This window comes from Saccopteryx bilineata, chromosome 4 (assembly GCF_036850765.1).
Source record: "Saccopteryx bilineata isolate mSacBil1 chromosome 4, mSacBil1_pri_phased_curated, whole genome shotgun sequence".
NCBI classification, from domain to species: domain Eukaryota; kingdom Metazoa; phylum Chordata; class Mammalia; order Chiroptera; family Emballonuridae; genus Saccopteryx; species Saccopteryx bilineata.
The window spans coordinates 152,146,843-152,168,983 of record NC_089493.1 but is presented as its reverse complement, the minus strand read 5'-3'; the positions used below and the strand labels follow the sequence as shown (position 1 = coordinate 152,168,983).

Genomic DNA, 22,141 nt, shown 5'->3' with positions numbered 1-22,141 from the left:
AAAAGAAGAACATAACATATAAACGTAAGCCCAATACATTATCATTTGATTTTTAAGCAGTAACTCTACAAGCCAGGAAAGAGCAAACCAAAACATTCAAAGCACTAAAAGAGGAATCATCAGCAAAGTATACAATATCCATCAAAGTTAGTCTTCAAATATGAAATAGAAAGAAAAACTTTTACAGACGTACAGAAGCTGAGGGAATTTATCACCAGAAAACCCCCACTGCAGGAAATATACAAGAAAGTTATTTGACCAGACACAAAGAACAGAACAAATCTAACCAAGCAAAAGCTCCAAAAAAGTCACAAAAAAACCCAGGATAATCTGTAACAACAATAATATAATAGAGGAGACGATAAATATCTGCAGTACCAAGGGAGGATGGAGTACAGAAGCACTCATAAGACAAAGGACCCTTATACATATGAACATTTTTCTCTTAATAACATAATGGTATGTTACGTTATTATGAAAACATGACTGCCATGAAAAAGCCACTGCTTAAACAGCTTAAAAAGAATCTGGTGATATTGCATACTTCTTTCTCCTAACAAAAACAATGAACAGAAAAAAAGAGAAAAAACAAACAAAAAGACCTACTTCCCCCCCAAGAAAATGGCTATTGCAAATCTTAAAATGTCAATAATTACCTTAAATGTAAATGGACTGAACTCACATTAAAGAGGCAGAGTAGCAAATTGGATCAAAAAGAAAAACTCAATTATATACTACATTCAAGAGACACATCTAAGCTGAAAGTACAAAAGTACATACAACAAAATGAGAGGGTAGAAAGTGATTCTTCAAGCAATATCCAAAATAAAGCAGGGGTAGCCATAGTCATATCTGACAATTCTGACTTCAAGACAACAAAGAAAACCAGAGACAAAGATGGACATTTCATAATGATAAAGGGGATATTGTATTAAGAAAACATAACACTTCTTAATATATATGCACTGAACCAGGGAGCACCAAAATATATAAGACATCTACTAACTGATTTAAAAAAAAAAAGGCAGACAAAAACACAATCATACTTAGAGATTTGAACACACCATGGACAGCTTTAGACAGATCATCCAAACAAAAATTGATAAAGAAGTATCAGCCTTAAATGACATTCTGGACCAAATGGACATAATATCTATTTATAGGACATTTCTTCCCCAAACATCAGATTATACAATCTTCTCCAGTGTGCATGGAACATTCTCAAGGATTGAACATATATTGGGCCACAACTAATATCAAATTCAAGAAGAATGAAATTACACCAAGCATATTTTCTGATCATAAGGCTTTGAAATTGGCCCCAGCTCAATGGCTTAGCAGTATAGCATTGGCTCAGCATATGGATGTTCCAGGTTTAATTCCTGGTCAGGGCACACAGGAAAAACAATCATCTGCTTTTTTACCCTCCCCCACTCTCTTTTCTCTCACTATCTCCCTCTTCCCTTCCCACAGCCATAGCTCCGTGGGAGTAGGTTAGCACAGGGTGCTGAGCATGGCTCCATGGTCTTACCTCAGGCACTAAAATAACTTGGTTGCTAAGCAACAGAGAAATGGCCCCAAATGGTCAGAGCATTGCTTTATTAAGTGCTTGCCAGGTAGATCATGGTCAGGGAACATGCAGGAGTCTGTCTCTTTGCCTTTCTGCTTTTCACTTAAGAAAAAGAAATGAAGCTTTGAAATTAGAATTCAACTGCATAAAGGAAGTAAATAAACCCACAGACATGTGGAAATTAAACAACATACTTCTAAAAAATAACTGGGTCAAAGAAGAAATAAAAAAAGAAATCAAATGACATATACAGACAAATGAAAATGGCAAAATGACATATCAAAATTTCTGGGATGCAGCAATAAGAGAGAAGTTTATATCATTACAAGCTTATATCAAGAAACAAGAGAGATCCCAATAAACAACCTAACATCACACCTTAAGGAACTAGAAAAAGAACAACAAAGGCAACCCAAAATCAGTAGAAAAAAAGAAATACTAAAAATTAGAGTAGAAGTAAATGAAATAGCAAATGAAACTGTTGAAAAAATTAATACAACAAAAAGGTGGTTCTTTGAAAAGATCAGTAGAATCAACAAACCCCTGCCTAGACTCACTAAGGAAAAAATAGGAAGGACTCCTATAAAGAAAAGTCTAAATTAAAGGGAAGAAATCACCACAGACATCATAGACATACAAAAGATCATAGTAAAATATTATGAAAGATTATATGCCACCAGTTTCAACTACCTAGTAGGAAATGGATAAATTCCTAGAACTATACAATCTTCCTAGACTGAGCCACACAAAAAATGGAAAACCTAAATAGGCCTATAAGCAGGGAGGAAATAGAAACAACTATCAAAAACCTTTTTAAAAACAAAAGTCCAGGACCCGATGGCAACACTAATGATTTCTACCAAACATTCAAAGAAGATTTGGTAGGTACCTATTTTTCTTAAAACCTTACAAAAAATAGAAAAAGCAATACTCCCCAATACATTTTATGAGGCCAAACTAACCCTCATACCAAAACCTGGCAAGAACAACACAAAAACAGAAAACTATAGACCAGTATATCTAATGAATATAGAGGCAACATTCCTAAATGAAATACTAGCAAATAAAATACAACACATTAAAAAAATAATACATCACAATCAAGTGGGAATCATTCCAGGAGCACAAGGATGGTTCACCATATGGAAATCGGTTAATATAATACACCACATCAACAAAACAAGGAACAAAAGTTACATGAGCCTATCAATAGATGTAGAAAATGCATTTGATAAGATATGTATGTCCCTTTATGTTTAAAACACCCAATATAATGGGAATAGAAGTAATGTACTTCAACATAATAGATGGCCATATATGACAAACCATCAGCTAAAATCATACTAAATGGTGAAAATATGAAGGCTTTTCCTCTAAAATCAGAAACAAGACAAGGTTGCCCACTCTCTCCACTCTTATTCAACATAGTCCTAGAAGTTTTAGCCAAAGCAATCAGACAAGAGGAAGAAATAAATGCATTCATATTGGGAAGGGAGAAGTAAAGGTATTTTTTGCAGATGACATGATTCTGTATATAGAAAACCCCAAGGACTCCACCAAAATACTATTAGAAACAATAAGCCAATACAGTAAAGTCACAGTATACAAATCAATATACAAAAGTCTATTGCTTTCCTATATGCCAAAAATAAAACTTTGGAAAATGAACTAAAAAAAATTCCTTTTACAATTACAACAAAAATGTTAAAATACCTCTGAATGAACTTAACAAAGGATGTAAAGGACCTATATACTGAAACCTATAAAAAATTATAGAAAGAAATAGAAAAAGACACAATGAAATGGAAAATATTCCATGTTCATGGACTGAAAGAATCAGCATAGTTAAAATGACCATATTACCCAAAGCAATAATCCCAATGTCTTTTTTTAAAGAAATAGAAAAAAAAATTACCAGGTTTGTATGAAACCCTGAAAAAACCTGAATAGCCAAAGCCATTTAGGGAAAAAGAATGAAGCCATTAGTATCACACTACTAGAGCCATGGTAACTAAAACAGTATAGTATTGGCTGGAAAACACACCTACAGTAAATTGTGCTGGGAAAATTATTAATCTGCATGCAAAAGAATGAAACTTGACTACAGTTTGTCCCCCTGCATAAAAATTAATTCAAAACAGATTATAGAACTAAATATAGGATCCAAAACATTAAATTACATAGAAGAAAACATAGGTACTGAGCTCATGGACCTCGGCCATAGAGAAAAATTTATAAACTTGATCCCAAAGGCAAGGGAAGTAAAGGCAAAAAATAAATGAATGGAACTATATTAAACTAAAAGTTTCTGTACAGCAAAAGAAACTGACAACAAAACAAATAGGCAGCCAATTAAAAGGGAGATAATATTTGCAATCAACAGCTCCGATAAGGGGTTACTATCTAAAATACCTATATAAAGAGCTCACAAAGCTCAGCAACAAACAAACAAACAATCCAATTAAAAAATGAGTAGAGGACCTGACCAGACACTTCTCCCAAGAAGGCATACAAATGGCCAACAGATATATGAAAAGATGCTCATCTTCACTAGCTATTAGAGAAATGCAAAAACTACAATGAGGATACCACCTCATGCCTGTTATTGGCTATTATCAACAAGACAAGTAATAACATGTGTTGGAGAAGCTGTGGAGAGAAAGGAACCCCCATTCACTGTTGGTGGGAATGTAAATTAGTATAACCATTATGGAAGAAAGTATGATGGTTCCTCAAAAACTTAAGAATAGAACTACCTTATGACCCAGCAATCCCTCTACTGGGTATATACCCTCAAAACTCGAAAACATTGGTACATAAAGACACATGCATCCCCGCATTCATCGCAGCATTATCCACAGTGGCCAAGACATGGAAACAACCAAAATGTTCCTCGATAGAGGATTGCATAAAGAAGATGTACATATATACAATGTAATTCTACTCAGTCATAAGAAATAATTACATAGTGCCTTTTATGACAATGTAGATGGACCTTGAGAACATTATACTGAGTGAAATAAGTAAATCAGAAAAAGCTCAGAACTGTATGATTTCACACATAGGTGGAATATAAAGCTGAGATTCATGGACATAGATAGAAGTGAAGTGTTTACCAGGGGGAAGGGGATGTGGAGGAGGGACATTGGGTAGGGCATGGAGTGAAGGATGTAAAGAGGGACAAATATAAGGTGACAGAAAATGATTTGACTGTGGGTGATAGGTATAGAACATAATCAACTGTTCAAATGCTATAGAAATGTTCACCTGAAACCTATGTACTCATTGATTAATGTTGCCCTGTCAAAGTTACTTTTCTAAATAAAATTTAAAAATTAAAAAAAAAAGAATTACTGAGTCACTGGAATGTATATGGTCATTTTTATTAATATAGTTTTCCACAGTGATTGAAACAAGTTCCATTCTCACCAGCCATGTATGAGAGTTTGAAATCTTGACAGTATCATCAGACTGTTCAGTTTTCCATTCTTGCTGGTCTGTAATGTTATCAATTATGACTAACCTGCATTATCCCGATGATGAATGAACTGGAAGTGGTTTTGTATGTTTATCAGGTATTTGTTTGTTCTCTTTTGTGAAGTGTTCATTTAGGTGCTCTTCTCATTTTTAATTAGGTTTGTCCTTCTTACTAATTTGTATGGGTTCATTACCTATTCTGGGTATTTTTTGGTAAGTTCTATTAAAAATATTTTCCCCACTCTATACTTTTTCTTTTATAGTCTTTTAATGTTGTTTTTGAAGAACAAAGATCTTAATTTTAATGCAGACCGATTTATCAGTCTATTTTTATGATTAGTAGTAACTTGTGTCATATTTACAAAATCTTCCTCCTAACCAAAAGTCATGCAGATATTTTCTTATGTTAACTTTTAGAAATTGTATTTTTTTTTACCTTTTTTAAAATTAGTAATTTATCTGAAATGGGATGGATTTTTTAAAATAGTGGTATGTAGGGTTTTTTTTTTTTTACTATTTTCTGTATGAATGAACTGACTTTGTACAATTTACTGAAAAGACCACTTTTTCTTCGCTCTCCAAGTGATAAATTCTAAGTCATATGTATGTTTGTTAATGGGTTATTTTTAGTCCTTGGTTCTATTTATCCTTGTACTAATATCATACTGTCTAAATTTCTTTAACTTTTTATTTATAGTGTCATTTTTTAAAGATTGTTCTAAATGTCCTTGACTTTTCATTTCTATATAAATTTCAGAATCAACTTGTTAATATTAATAGCAACTTTTTATGATGAGATTTGTGCCAGATTTATACACAATATATACTAAACAAATATTTGCAAATATATTCCAGCCATTTTTAAAGAGCGTAATATATTGGGATCATGATGAGTTTATTCAAGGAATAAAAGGTGGTTTCATATTAGAAAAGCAACCAGTCCAAATCACCATAATAAGAAAAAAAGTCACAAAATCTTTTCATTTGGACACACAAAAAACATTGGCTCCACATCAAAATTTATTTATGACAAAAACTCTCTTCAAACTAGAACTAGGAAGAAACTTCTTTACAGAGTGAGGAAAACATACTTATACCTTCTTCCCTGACTCTGGAATTGGAACGAGAATTCTGCTCTACCATATTTCACTGAAGGTCCTGGCCAGCAACAAAGAAACTAACTCAGACTTTTTACTTAGCAGCTGGCTTCTGCTGAGGGAGAGTGCCAAAGGACAAGGAGTTGCTAATCTTGAAACTGGCACAGTGTCACTTCTATTAGTTAAAGTAGTCATAAAATCACCTGGATTTGAGAGATGAGGACATAGACTTCACCTTTTGATGAGAGAAGTATCAAATAATTTATCATCTCAAGTTCTTACATGTGAGGAGCTATTTATTTTTTGCAATACAATTTGAACTCTCGGTTGGTAGGGATAACTTGGGCTCCAGTATGACTGAATATAAAATTGTGAGTCATTAATTTGCTTTGTTGGGGTTTTCATGTTTCAATGTTGCTGTGGAGAATGTTATGGCAAGATTCATTCTTTTACTACTTAGAGCCAAAGTGGGTTCTGTTTGTTTATTTTGTTTTTCTCTTGGCCTAATTGCACACATAGATCTGCCTTTATTTTAAAGGTAGTATGTCCCTCAGATATATTTTACGTACATATTTTTATCTCCTTTAATATATATTTAATAGTATAAAATATTATAGATATTCAAACTTAAATCTATATTATATATGTATGTGATATGGAGATATATGTTTTGTTTGTATATAGGTCTATCTCTCCAAGCTTTTAACCTCTCCTTTGTATTTCTATTATTTGATACATTTTCTCAAGTTTATTCTTCCTATGTTTTTCACAAATCTTTTTATGTTTCTTGTAATGTAACTTTCAGTGGTTTTATTATCTTCTTAAAGCACGTTTATCCATTCTTTGAGTTCTTTTTAAAATTTATTTGCTTGGTTGATAACTGTTACTTGCTTTGGATATGTACTCTTAAGTTTGGAGTATTTCTATTCTCCTTATTCATCAATATATTCACAGATTCTTCCTTCTCCTCCACCTCTTCCTTTACTACTTATGTGGAATGGGTGTGATGGAGGTTTCCTTATTGACTGGTAGAGGAGGAATCAGCTGACAGCTTGAAGTATGATCTCATAATTTTACATTTTTCTCATTTGTGTTTTTTCCTGAATTAGTCAGGTTGTTTTAGACTAGCAGAGAGACTTTCTGGTCCATAATGTTGTCAAGCATGTCTAATTTTGGATATGATCCTTTAAATCAGTAGCAGAGATTAATACAGTTTCTGTTTGACCTTACTTTATGAAGAACTTACTCTGTAAAGATAACATATCAGGATACTAACTAAAATTTATATCTGCTTTGGGGGCGGTATTGTCATTCTAAGAACCCCTATTTTTTGGAAAATGCATGCTCAACCCACTTTACCTCTCCTCACAATGAACCATTATAGGGATACACACACACACAGTTCTTGTTTTCTTTGAGTAGAGGGACAAAAAGTCTTCACTTTAAAATATATAGTTGGAGGTTAGCATGCCCTATTTGCATATGAATTGACAGGTTAGTATGCAGTATTTGAGCATACGAATTAGACATTTTAAAACTATTTTTATTTCTTTTAAATATAAATTTTACCATTTTGCTACAAGAGATCATATAAATAATTTTATTAGATATTTTAGTTGAAACGGGTTTTTTTGTTTGTTTGTTTTTATTTATTTTAATGTCCTGATTTCCTTTTGCTTTTCAGATGCAGCAACTGTTCCATGAAAACTATGAACACAATCGAAAGGGTTATATTCAAGACCTTCACAATAGCAAGATCCATGCAGCCATAACACTTCATCCCAACAAAAGGCCTGCCTACCAATACAGGCTTCATAATTACATGCTCAGCCGCAAAATTTCTGAACTTCGTTATCGCACCATCCAGCTCCACCGGGAGAGCACGATGATGAGCAAGCTCAGTAACAGTGAGGTGAGCAAAGAGGACCAGCAGCTGGGAGTGATGGCTTCGTTCAACCACTTCCAGCCTCGGGAGAGGGATGAGGTGATAGAATGGGATTTCCTGACGGGAAAGCTCCTTTACTCAGCATCTGAGAACCAGCCTCCTCGACAGAGCATCAGCAGCATCCTAAGGACAGCGCTGGATGACACCATCCTCCAGGTGATGGAGATGATCAACGAAAATGCCAAGAGCAGGGGACGGCTCATCGACTTCAAGGAAATTCAGTATGGCTACCGCAGGGTTGATCCCATGCATGGGGTGGAGTACATTTTGGATTTGCTCCTCTTATACAAAAGACACAAGGGGAGAAAACTAACAGTGCCAGTGAGACGCCATGCCTATCTTCAGCAGTTGTTCAGCAAGCCTTTCTTCAGAGAAACTGAAGAGCTAGATGTCAATAGTCTTGTGGAGAGTATTAACAGTAATACTCGGTCATTTTCCTTTATATCTAATTCTTTAAAGGTACTATCTTCTTTTCAGGGTGCCAAAGAAATGGGAGGGAGCAATGAAAAGAAGATACACATTCTAGTTCCTCTCATTGGGAGGTATGACATTTTCTTGAGGTTCATGGAGAACTTTGAAAATACTTGTCTTATCCCAAAGCAGAATATAAAACTGGTCATCATCCTTTTCAGTAGGGATTCTGGCCAAGATTCCAACAAGCATATTAAGCTAATAAAAGACTATCAGAACAAGTACCCTGAAGCAGAAATGACCCTAATACCCATGAAGGGAGAGTTTTCCAGAGGTCTTGGTCTTGAAATGGCTTCTTCCCAGTTTGACAATGATACTTTGCTGCTATTTTGTGATGTTGACTTGGTCTTCAGAGGAGACTTTCTCCAACGATGTAGAGACAACACAATTCAGGGACAACAGGTGTACTACCCCATCATCTTTAGCCAGTATGATCCAAAGGTAACCAATAGGGGAAATCCTCCCACTGATGATGACTTTGTCTTCACAAAAGAGACTGGCTTTTGGAGAGACTATGGATATGGAATTACCTGTATTTATAAAAGTGATCTTCTGGGTGCAGGTGGATTTGATACCTCAATACAGGGCTGGGGACTGGAAGATGTAGATCTCTATAATAAAGTTATTCTATCTGGCTTAAAGCCCTTCAGAAGTCAAGAAGTAGGCGTGGTGCATATTTTCCATCCAGTCCATTGTGACCCTAACTTGGATCCTAGACAGTATAAGATGTGCTTGGGATCCAAGGCAAGCACTTTTGCCTCAGCCGTGCAGCTGGCTGAACTCTGGTTGGAAAAACATTTGGGTGTCAGATACAATCGAACTCTCTCCTGACAGTCTAGGCAACATATCTTGCCTTTTTACAGGGGAGATTACCTCATTGTTGGTTATTGTTATTTTAATTTTATTATTGTTATTTTATTATAATTATTATTGCCATAATTTTATTTTGTTGTCCTGGTCTTAAACAACTCTTGGTTGTTTTCCAAAGGGTGTTTGTTGACCTCAAGCAAGAGGAGTCAGCAATTCACTGATTTTTCAGATTTCTACTGAAGTCAATATATGTATTACTTTTATATATCTTTGAGATTGAGTTAAATCGTGGCAATCAAATGACTTTTGAAGTTCAATCATCATCAGAGACTGCTTAGAAGAATGTTTTCTTTGGGCTTACAGATGCAATATCGACTTTTATTTTGTTTGTCAAATTCAATGTGATACAAATATTTACTGGTGAAAGGTACCACAAAAGTGCTTTATGCTTCCTATGGGGAAGGGACTCTGTAACATAAACTTGAGTTTTGTAATTTATACAAGGACTTAAATATATAAACAATAATTTTCTTCATCTTTAGAATTTTTAAAGTAAACACTTATGATTGTATGTTTATTTTTTAAAAAAAGTTTTAAAAATTGAGGAGTTTTATTCCACAAGCAACTGGTACTGGCTACCCTGGTCTAAGAAAATTATGTACTCCTCACAAGTGTCTGCTATAAATGCTAATGAACTTTATTTTCTCAAGGAAATATGATTTAATTAAATATTCATGTACATTTTAGAAGCTTTGAAATAATGTCCTTCATTTGCTGGCAAGAAGATAAAAATGACAGAACCCAGTTATTTATAATAAAACAGGTATAACAGTTCTCTTTTTCAGAAACACTGAAAAAGTTGTGTTGTTTCCTTTTAGTCATATTTGATGTATTTCTTATAGTGGTTCTAGTCATCAAAATGCACTTGCTACCCTGACTGGCAGAGTTAGTGAGAGATTATGGGCATGCTATTTGTATTATTATGCTTTAAATTGTAGTCTTCATAACTAATTAAAATGAGCAGTTTCTTTATTCAATAATTTTCAGCCTAGAAGAAGCAATCCTCCTCAACCTCTTCAGCTTTGTAAACAACTGAACCCAAAACAGGTCAGAAACAGCCTTTAATATGGATTATAGATGGTTCAAAGATATAAATGTTTTAAGGATATAAATGTCAATGGGGAAATTATGAATAAAAAATTAATTTTACAATTATAATTGTGCAATTATAGAAAACACATAGGAACATATTTCATTTAATTTTACTTACCATTCCTTCTTAAAACTGAATCAAGGTTTCCAGTTTATAGAAAAACAGAATCTTTTGCCTCTGTCCTGTTGGCTCAATGATAGAGTGTCATTATGGCGTATGGATGTCCTGGGTTCAATACCCAGTCAGGGCACACAGGAGAAGTAACCATCTGCTTCTTCACTCCTCCCCCTCTCCTTTCTCTATATCTCTTCTCTCTATTCCCTTCCCATAGCCATGACTTGATTGTTTCTAGAACATTGACCCCAGATGGGCAGAGCATCAGCCCCAAATCGGGTTTGCTGGGTGAATCTTGATCAGGGTGCATGCGGAAGTCTGTCTCTCTATCTCCCCTCCTCTCACTTGTAAAAGAAGAAAAGAAAAACAATCATTTTCAAGAGAAAAAATGAAAATCCATGCAAGAGCTCGTAAAGGCATTTATTTTAAATTTTATTTGGTGACTAAGTAATACATTTGCATGGTTTTAAAATTAAACAAAAATTTTAAATGTCTATAGCTATTCGTCTCATTCCCTATCCAGCTGGATCTGTCCCAACCACATATAACCACTGTTTTGGGTGTATATATGTTTGTATGCATGTCATAACAGAGTTCCTTAAGCAGAAAAGACACATTATTTTTCATCCACTACATACAAAATATAGCACATTGCACTTACTTTTCTGCACTTTGATTTTATTTTTCACACAATAAGACTAAGGTTTGCATCAAAATGGCTTTGAAAGTGATTGTTACACATTGTTCTCATTATTGGAACTGATTGCCAGGAGGCCCTGTAGCATTGCTTTAGTGGTGGTAATCTCTTTCAGTGAAGACATTTTGGGGCTTCAAAAAATAGCATTGCTTAATATTGCAACAAGCATGATGGCACTCTCCTTGACTAAAGCATATAATCTTCACAATGTCATATTCATTAGAAAGGAATTAATGACCCTTTTTGATATTAAAACACTTGACAGGGCCAACAACTCAGAATTGATCTCTGGCTCGATATTGTCTCTGGCCTTTAACAAGCCCTTGCTTTAATAGCTTGTTTTTCTTCTATATTGCATGACTTAGCTCTTTTGCTGGTTTTATTTTCCTGAATAGTACATATGTTAATGTGCAGTAGAGATAGTCATTTGGGAAGACCTATTAATAATAACAAATATTCATGATTTTATTAATGAAGAAGAGAAATCAGAGTCTGCTCTTTCCTATAACTTAACAACTGAAATAATAGAGTATTACAGATGAATAAATATAAACGCCTCATTTAAGACACTCAAGTCTTAGAGAATTGTGAGGCAGTGGTCCAGGAATGCGGTGGCATTCTCCTGTTATACTGGTGAACGTATACTGACGAAACATGGAAGTCAGCATTCTCATTTGAACATACTGAAATTAGTATAGGTGCATTTAAATTCTGTTTTATAAATTTGCATTAAACTTTCCTGTGATTATTGCAAGCACTGCAATATGTTCTGATTGAAATTTTATTGGAATTATACTAGTAAAGTTAAGGGTGTTTTTAAAAATCTGTGTAGTATCTATTGCCCTAAAACCCTTTATGGTTGAAGAGCAACACAATGTGAATGCAACCTGAAGCACAATGTATGTACATTACTGATATGACATTACTTAGAGCTATGGATGGTCTGGGTGAATGTTCCCCTGATAACCATTTCATTAACCTTCAACATCATCTCATTGATCATCTGCTGTCTACTCTACACCACACTGTGCATTTTACTCACATTGCCCTTTTAAATGTAATCTTCACAATGGATCTCAGAATTTTGATATTTTCTTCATTCAATAGATGTAGAAACTGAGGCCATGGGTGATTAAGTAACTTGTCCTGAGTTCATACAATTGAAATGCTATAGTGTTAAGATTTGAGTTAATTGCTGTCTGAATCTGAAGCTTCTTCCTTTCTGTTCTCACCCACGGCTTCTTAGTGCCGGGGCGATGCAGGAGACGACAGGGAAACAAGGGTCTAATTGCCATGCTTATTCTGCACAGAGCTTAGTTTCCTGGTATTTCACTCAGAGCCCTTCAGACTTTCAATATCAGCCTTCCATTTCGTTGCTAGCCCCTCTGAGTAATGCTGCATTGGGAAAGGGCTTCTTCTGTCTACTTACTCATATGCTCCTGGACCTCAGCCAGCAGAAAAATGCTGTTTCCTGAAGCCATTAGCAGCTCTTCTATGTGGTCTCAGCCAGCGGACAGCACAAGCTGTCCACAATGAACAACTCCATGTAATTGCTTGACTGTTTATGTCACTTCAACCATACAGACTTAGCTAGAGCAGCTTTGTGAGAGTTGAGATATTGATGAATCTAAAAGTGGAGGCCATTTATGCCCAGTTAATAGATAGGGAGTTACAGGATTGAAATACCCAAACGTGGACTGGAGGACTGGAGTCCAACCAAGAATAAATGTCCACTGGAAAGGTAAAGAATCAAGTTCCTCTGTTTTCAGCATAAGAAAGTTGAGCCAATCTGTCATCAGTAGTCCCATGGCTGGAGCGCTCTGGTTTCATGGTTGCATTTTCAGATTGGCCCCGGGGCAGTTCCTTCTTCCAGGAGGATGCCCAGAACATGAGGCCCTTTTCTCATGGCTGGGATTGGCAGAGGACAGGCTGCAGTGTGGCCAGGCCTACGAGCCCTTATCTGGATGGCCTTGCCCTGGAGGAATAGCCTAAGCTAGACTTGGGCCTAGGAAAACTTCGTATCTCCCCAAGTTTTCTCCTCACTCAAGAGAAAATCTGTTTAAGCAGGTAAAATATATCAAGATGAATCTCAAATAGCCAGTAAAATAGCTGTAGCCCTATGTTGCCATGGTGATGAGATTTATATGGAAGAATGAAGGCATCAAGACACCTTACATTATGTGGCAAGTTGCCCTTCTTTCCCTACCCCCTCTGCTTTCTGAGTCACTGCATCTTTGTCCTCCAAGTCACAAGAGCCTAGTGTACTTTACCCGAGGGCTCTCTCTAATAGGGGACTGCTAGGATCCTGAGGAATTGTCTACTTAAGCCCTCATTTGTGCTTACATTAGCCCCCCTTTATCCACAGTTTCACCTATGGTTTCAGTAACCCACAGTCAGCCTCAGTCTGAAAATATTAAATGGAAAGTCCCAGAAAGAAGCAATTCATAAGTTTTAAATTGCATGCCATTCTGAGTAGTGATGGAATCTCGAAAGTCCTGCTCTGTCCCGCCCAGCATGTGACTAATCCACTTGCCCAGCATCTCCATGCTGTGACCTCTGGTCTATCAGTCATTTAGGAGCCCTCTCAATTATCAGGCCTGCTGTCCCAGTATCACAGTGCTGGTGCTCAAGTCACCCTTATCTTACTTAATAATGACTCCAAAGCACAAGAGTAGTGATGCTGGCAATTTGGATATGCCCAAGAGAAGTCGTAAAGTGCTTTCTTTAGGTGAAGTTCTTGACTTAAAAAGGAAAGAAAGTCATATGCTGAGGTTGCTGAGATCTATGGTAAGAATAAATCTTCTATCTTTGAAATTGTGAAGAAAAAAATAATTTGTGCCCGTTGTCTGAGAAAGAGAGAGATTCTATTAAGTAGTTTTGACTGTAAGTCACAATGCTGCCTCACTCCCCTCACTCCGTCGCATCACGTGGGCACTGTGTCATCTCCCGTCATCACAAGAAGGGCGAGTACAGAACAATAGCATTTTAAAAGAGAGGGAGACTACATTTACATAACGTTTATAAAATTATACTGTTATAATTGCTATATTTTATTATTGTTAATCTCTTACTGTGTCCAATTTATAAATTAAACTTAATCAGAGGTATGTATTTATAGAAAAAATATAATATGTATAAGGTTCTACCCTGTTTATGTTTCAGGCATCCACTGGGGGTCTTGGAACGTATACCCCACAGGTAAGAGGGGGTGCCTATAATTATTGAAGACATATCTCTTCAGAAAGTAGCCTGTGATTATGGTGATTACAGGGAAAATAGGCAAAAGAGTGACTGATAAAAGGGACCTGTCATCAGTTCTTAGTGCTGCTGACTTGTGTACCTTCCCCACCTCCACTTTTGTTAGCATCCTAATCATTGTCAAACATACAGTAAAGTTTGTCTGTCTGTGCTGTTTCCAGAAGCCTGTTAGAACTTAAATTTCAGGCAGTAGCAACAGGAGAGGCTGGATGGCAGCATGGAATACGCCAGTGCAGCTCTCCTTGTGTGCCACACCTCGCCAGGGCACCTGCCACTCTGCCAAGGCTGCCCTGACAGATGGTGGGCATGATGAGACCTTAGCAATGATTCATGCCCCCAGGTGGCAATACTGTCATATCTGCAGCAAGCCGCAAACCACCTGGCACTGGCATGAAGATGCCAGCATATTTTTGTACTGCCTTCAATGTGACATGCATCTGTCTGTTTCCCTCTTCCTCTCTTTCGTCTGAAGCTGCCAAGGTCTGCACCATATTGAAATTCTGTTCTCTGCAGGATTTTATTTCAATCAATCTTAATCCATATGTATTAATAGATTGGTATGGAAGCTGAGAATATTGAGTTTTGATTATCTATCATCCATAGGCTGTTCCATTTCAATCCAATTCAGTCTTTATTAATAGGATTAATTCTAAAGGAATTGTTAAGTATAAGATTAGGAGGATAACATTTTATTTTAAATGGCCCTATTGTAAAAAGAGGGACTTCAACAGAAGGAAAAGAAACTTTTTTCCCTCTAGAATACTTGCTCTTCTCTGGAATGTTAATCAATTAACAAATATTTATGCACAATTTGGGAATAATACTATCAAATAGAAAAACTCCAAGACTGAAAATACGCATCACCTGAAAGCAAACCTCCTGCCACCATCAGGCCTTCATCTATGGGGCTGTTCTCTGCTTGTTCTGAGTTCGACCCTGACTTCCAGCTGCTAAACTCCCCACAAGTGGGGAAAACTTTGTGTATATGCAAAATAGAAGCTAAGATCTGTAGGTAAGTTCACATACAGAAATATGAACCAATCTTGATTCTAGCATTACATGTTCATTAGACAAAAATAAATAAATAAATTTTTTAAAAATATCTCAGGGCCAAAAGTTTATATAAAAATGAAAATAATTCCACAACCTTACTATGAATAATTTTCTGTATCTAATCTGTTAAATATTCTGTTGCCACAATCACACTCAATTTATTTCCCTTTCCCTCTCATACCCACCAAAGTGATTCCGGTACCTATTTCTAAAAAGAAAAGCTTTAATAGGTGATAAATAAAATGTTAAAGGCATAATTCTAGGAAAATGAGGGGTAAAGGCAATGCACTCTGTGTATCTACTTTGCTAAAAAAAAATCCTTTTTTCTAATAGTTTTTTGGTGGAGTCTTTGGAGTTTTCTATATACAGGATCATGTCATCTGCAAAAAGTAATACCTTTACTTCTTCCTTCCCAATATGAATGCCTTTTATTTTTTATTTATTTCTCTTGCCTGATTGCTCTGGCTAAAACTTCCAGAACTATGTTGAATAAGAGTGAAGAGAGTGGTCAGCCTTATCTCATTCCAGATTTTAGAGGAAAACCTTCATTTTTCACCATTTAGTATGATATTAGCTGATGATTTGTCATATGTGACCTTTATTATGTACTTAACTTCTATTCTGATTTTATTTAGTGTTTTAAACATGAAAGGATGTTGTATCTTATCAAATGCATTTTCTGCATCTATTGATAGGATCATATGATTTTTGTTTTATGTTTTGTCAATGTGTTGTATTATGGTGATCGACTTCTATATGTGGAACCATGCTGTCCTTCTGGAATGAATCCCACTCTGTTGTGATGTATTATTTTCTTAATGTGTTGTTGCTTTCAATTTGCTAGTTTTGTTTCAGATATTTGCATCTGTATTCATTAGAGATATTGGTCTGTAGTTTTCTTTTTTTGTGTGTCCTTACCATGATTTGCTATAAGGATTATGTTGGCCTCATAAAATGTGTTGGGTAGTATTGCTTTTTCTTCTATTTTTTAGAAGACTTTGAGAAAGATAGATACCAAATCTTCTTTGAAACTCACTTCAGGTTTGTGAGTACATTATGCAGTCAGCCCAGGATTTTAAACAGCTCTGCATATGGCTGCAGGGTTTTGCTCTATTCTAGGGGTCGGGAACCTATGGCTCATGACCCAGATGTGGCTCTTTTGATGGCTGCATCTGGCTCGCAGACAAATCTTTAATAAAAAAAAGTAATAATGTTAAAAATATAAAACATTCTCATGTATTACAATCCATTCATTTTCTACTGCTCATGTTCATGGTTGCAAGTGGCTGGAGCCAATCAAGCTGTCCTCCAGGACAACACCAAATTTTTATTGGATAATGCGTAATGTAACGAGTCATTGTATGGCTCTCACAGAATTATATTTTAAAATATGTGGTGTTCATGGCTTTCTCAGCCAAAAAGGTTCCCGACCCCTGTTCTAGATTATTGTTTTGGGGAGGTTTTTAATAGTTGTTTCTATTTCCTCCCTGCTTATAGGTCAGTTTAGGTTTTCCATTTCTTTGTGGCTTAGTCTAGGAAGATTTTATAGTTCTGGGAATTTATCCATTTCCTCTAGGTTGTTGCATTTGGTGGCATATAATCTTTCATAATATTCTACTATGATCTTTTGTATATCTATGATGTCTATGGCAATTTCTCCTCTTTCCTTTTGGATTTTGTTTATATGAGTCCTTCCTCTTTTTTCCTTAGTAACTCTAGGCAGGGGGTTGTTGAATTTATTGATCTTTTCAAAGAAACTTCTTTGTTATATTAATTTTTTCTATAGTTTTTTGTTGTTGTTGTTGTTCTCTATTTCACTTACTTCTGCTCTAATTTTTACTATTCCCTTTCTTCTGCTGACTTTGAGTTGTCTTTGTTCTTTTTTTCTAATTTCTTAAGATGTGATATGTTAGGTTTTTTACTTGGGATCTCTCTTGTTTCTTGATATAAGCCTGTAATGCTATAAATTTCTCTCTTGTTACTGCTTTTGCTGCATCCCAGAGATTTTGATATGTTGTGTTGTCATTTTCACATGTCTGTATATATCTTTTTATCTCTGCTTTTATTTCTTCTTTGACCTGGTTATTTTCTAGAAGTATGTTGTTTAATTTCCACATTTTTGTGGGTTTCTTTACTTTCTTTTACAGTTGAATTTCAAAGCCTTATGATCAGAAAATATGCTTGGTATAATTTCAATCTTTCCAAATTTGTTGTTAGTTTTGTGGCCTAACATATGGTCTATCCTTGAGAAAGTTCCATAAGCACTGGAGAATAATGTATAATCTAATGCTTGGGATGAAATGTCCTATAAATGTCTATTATGTCCACTTGGTCCAGAGTGTCATTTAAGAGCAATATTTCTTTATTGATTTTTTTTGTTTGAATCATCTATCTAAAACCATCAATGGTGTGTTGAAATCTCCAAGTATGGTTGTGTTTTTGTCTGCTTTTATTTTTAGATCAGTTAGTAGATGTCTTATATGTTTTGATGCTCCCTGGTTCAGTGCATATATATTAATAAGTGATATAATGTGATATAATGTCCCCTTTATCATTATGACATATCATCTTTTTCCCTGGTTACCTTTGTTGTCTTGAAGTCAGCAGTTTCAGCTATGAGTATGGCTACACTTGCTTCTCTTTGGCTATTATTTGCTTGGAGAATCGTTTTCTAAGCTTTCACATTGAATCCACTTTTGTCCTTGAAGCTCAGATGTGTCTCTTGAAGGGATCATATGGTTGGCTTATGCTTTTTGATCCAATCTGCTGCTCTCTACCTCTTTATTGGTGAGTTCAGTCCATTCACATTTAGGGTAACTATTGATGCTTGAGGATTTCCTATAGTAATTTTTTTTTTCCTGGTAGCTCTGTGTCTTATTTCATTTTTCTTTTATTTTTCTTTGTGTTTTTTTGTTTGTTTCTGTCAGCTGTTTTTTTTTGTTGTTGTTGTTGTTTTGGTGGTATTTCCTTCTTCTTTCTCCTGTTTCTTCTTTTTTTTTAAGCTGTGTGTTTCAGGAGTGGCTTATTCATGGGTGGTTACCATTATGATAAGAAAAAAATGTTTATATGTGTAAGAGTCCTTTGTCATGAATACTTCTGCACTCTATTCTCCTTTGCTACTACAGATCTTTATCCTCCCCCTCTTATGATATTGTTGTCACAGATTATCCTTGTTTTTTTTTTTTTTTTTTTTTTTTTTTTTTCCATTTTTCTGAAGCTGGAAACAGGGAGAGACAGTCAGACAGACTCCCGCATGCGCCCGACCGGGATCCACCCGGCATGCCCACCAGGGGCGACGCTCTGCCCATCCTGGGCGTCGCCACGTTGCGACCAGAGCCACTCTAGCGCCTGAGGCAGAGGCCACAGAGCCATCCCCAGCGCCCGGGCCATCCTTGCTCCAATGGAGCCTCGGCTGCGGGAGGGGAAGGGAGAGACAGAGAGGAAAGCGAGGCGGAGGGGTGGAGAAGCAAATGAGCGCCTCTCCTGTGTGCCCTGGCCGGGAATTGAACCCGGGTCCTCCGCACGCTAGGCCGACGCTCTACCGCTGAGCCAACCGGCCAGGGCAGATTATCCTTGTTTTTATTGTGACCTTGTTGGAACTTTTACTTGTAGTTTTGATTTGTTTTGTTCTTTTTTTCTGGTTGAATAACCCTCTTGAATATTTCATTCTGTGAGGGTTTTCTGGTGATAAACTCCCTCCACTTCTGTATGTCTGCAAAAGTTTATACCCCTCTTTCATATTTGAAGGATAATTTTGATGGATATATTATTCTTAGCTGGTAATTCCTCTCTTTCAGTACATTGATTATTTGGGTCCACTCTCTTCTTGCTTTTGGAATTTCTGCTGAGAAGTTTGATGATCACCTAATGGGCTTTCCTTTATAATTTATGGTCTTCTTTCCCTTAGCTGCCTTGAGGATTCTTTCTTTGTCATTGATTTTTGACAATTTTATTACAGTGTGCTTTGGAGTAGGTCTGTTTGGGTTGCGGTAACTCGGCATTGTATTGCTTCTTGGATGCAAAGCTCTAACTCATTCCATAGGCTTGGGAAATTTGCATCAATTATTTGTTTTAACATGTTCTTCATTCCCTTCTCTCTCTCTTCTTCTTCTGATATACCCATTAATTTTATATTGCTCTTTCTGATGGAGTCAGACAATTCTTGTAGAGCTCTCTCAGTATTTTGAATTCATGATTCTCTCTCCTCTTATCTCTGTAGCATCTCTAGTTGCCTCTCTTCAATGTCACTGATTCTTTCCTCTATTTGGCTTGTTCTTTTAGCTAAACATGCTACCTCAGTGTTTAATTCATGTACTGACCTCTTCATCTCTATTTTTAAAGTTTCAGTCTCCTTTGTAAGATATATGTTGCACTCATTATTTTGTTTTTTGAGCTCATTAAATTGTCTATTGGTGTCTTCTCACTTCATTGAGTATTTTCTAAACTTCAATTTTAAATTTTCTATCATTTTCAAAGCTTCAATGTGATTGAGATTTTTTCCTGGAGATTTTTTATTTTCTTTCTGAAATATACTTTTTTTTCTTGTGTAGCCATTTTTTTAAATTTCTTCCTCATTGATGGCATTTGGGAGTGGTGTTGTTAAGAACTCTAACAAAAAAACAACTAAAAATATTTTTAAATATTCAATAAAAAATACAAGAATTCAAAAAATACAAGAAGAAAAACCACAAGATTGAAAGTAAAGAAAACAATAAAAAACAAAACATCCAGAAAATATAAGAATAAAAATTTTAAAAAATTTTTAAATAAAAATAGATAAAGAAATAAGAAGAAAAAAAGTAAAAAGGAGAAGAGTGATAAAAAGAAGGAAAATAAATTTTGGTTTTGAGAGGTATTCCAGTAGGTTTTGCTCTATTACAACTTTTAGCTCTGTGAAGTTCCTGGGCTATCTGCTGAGATGTTGCTGTCACAATGATGTGTAGTGAGGGCTTCACGGATCTAACAATGGCAATCTCAGGCCTCCAGGTGCTCCTTCCCATGTCTGAACAGTCCTGGGGACTGAAACGTGGAGCACCTCTTTTCTTACAGGAAAGAGCAGCTCTAGAGTGCTAGCTGTGAGGTTTGTCTCTGCCACTCTCCCTTCTGCAAGGTAAAGGAGGCAGGATATGGGAGGCTGGGGGGCCATGCTTTAGCTTTATCTTTCTCTGCTATTGCAGGCTGCAGGCAGACTGTGGAAACACTGGCCATGATCCGGCACTCTGTTTGCATTGGTTTATCTCCACTCTACCCCTCTATCTCACCACTCTTTCAGTCAGAAGGAGTCTCAGTCCCTCTGAGTTTTCCTCTCCATACCCCTCAGACAAAATCCAGAAAGCCCAAGCTTCCGTCCTCCCCATAGTTTCAGAGAGAAAAAGAAAGTCACTCCTCATTGTCTCCTCTCCAAAGCCCACCATGAGTGCATTTTATCTTCACCCCCCCCTTTTCAGCCTGTCTCACCTTTAGTCCATCTGGTGTACGGATCTTTCAGGTAGGCCTATAAACCAAGCTGAGTTTCTCTTACTGTGTTATAGTTGTTCAATTTTTGAAATTTTAAGGGGAGAAATCAGAAATATCTCTTACGCTCCCATTACTCTGATGTCAGTTTTTACATTAAAATTTTTTTTTCAAGGGGGAGGGGGAGGGGCACAGAGAGAACAAGATAGAGGGTGACGGAGGACAATCTGACTTTGGGTGATGGGTATGCAACATGATTGAACGACAAGATACCCTGGACTTGTTATCTTTGAATATATGTATCCTGATTTATTGATGTCACCCCATTAAAAAAATAAAATTATTTAAAAAAAAAATTTTTTTTTTCTGCTAGTAGATTCTTCCCTGTCTGTCACACTTAGAAGCTTCTTAGAAAGAATACAAATTCTAGGTATTGGTTTTGAGAAGTTTCCACTTTCTAAATCATGAACTTAAAGGCTGAAGTTAACACAAATTTTTTAGCTCTTTTTCATTAGCAACCTTGATCTATTTAGAGCATGCTGGAATTATTTTCTCCTCCTTGTTAGTCAACTGGAATTTCAAGGTCAGGGATCTTGCATTGCCTCTTGAGTATTCAGAAACTGAAGGTAGAGAAGTTTAAAATTCTTTTGATTCTCTCCAAATGCTTCCCATTTCTCAATTACTCTGTTCAACATTAAATTCAGGTTTGTACTTTTATAGAAAAAAACATTGCATCAAAATATTTACTGATTTAATTATTCATTTAAAAGAAAAAATTTATGAATAAATTTTCTTATTTTTTATTTATTGATTTAGAAAGAGAAAAAGAAAAATATTGACTTGTTTTTTTTTTTTAATTTATGCATTCTTTGGCTGGGTCTTTTATGCACACTGATGAGAATCAAATCTACAACCTTGACACATCAGGTGGATGCTTCAACCAACCAAGCTATCTGACCAGGGCCAATAAATTTTAATTAATCTTTATTTTTAGAAATTCTTTTGCTCTCATAAACTAAATTTGTAATAAAACATATTAGTT

General features: G+C 35.9%; 1 protein-coding gene across 1 annotated transcript in view; it reads left to right on the top strand.

The window, feature by feature from the left end:
- The window catches only part of CHSY3 (chondroitin sulfate synthase 3), a 416,869-nt gene extending 406,400 nt beyond the window's left edge, over positions 1-10,469 (top strand). The window contains exon 3 of the mRNA XM_066272245.1: positions 7,829-10,469. Coding sequence (XP_066128342.1) covers positions 7,829-9,391 — 1,563 coding nt within the window. The 3' untranslated portion in view covers positions 9,392-10,469. The remainder of the gene's footprint in view (positions 1-7,828) is intronic.
- The last annotated feature ends 11,672 nt before the right edge of the window (positions 10,470-22,141 follow it).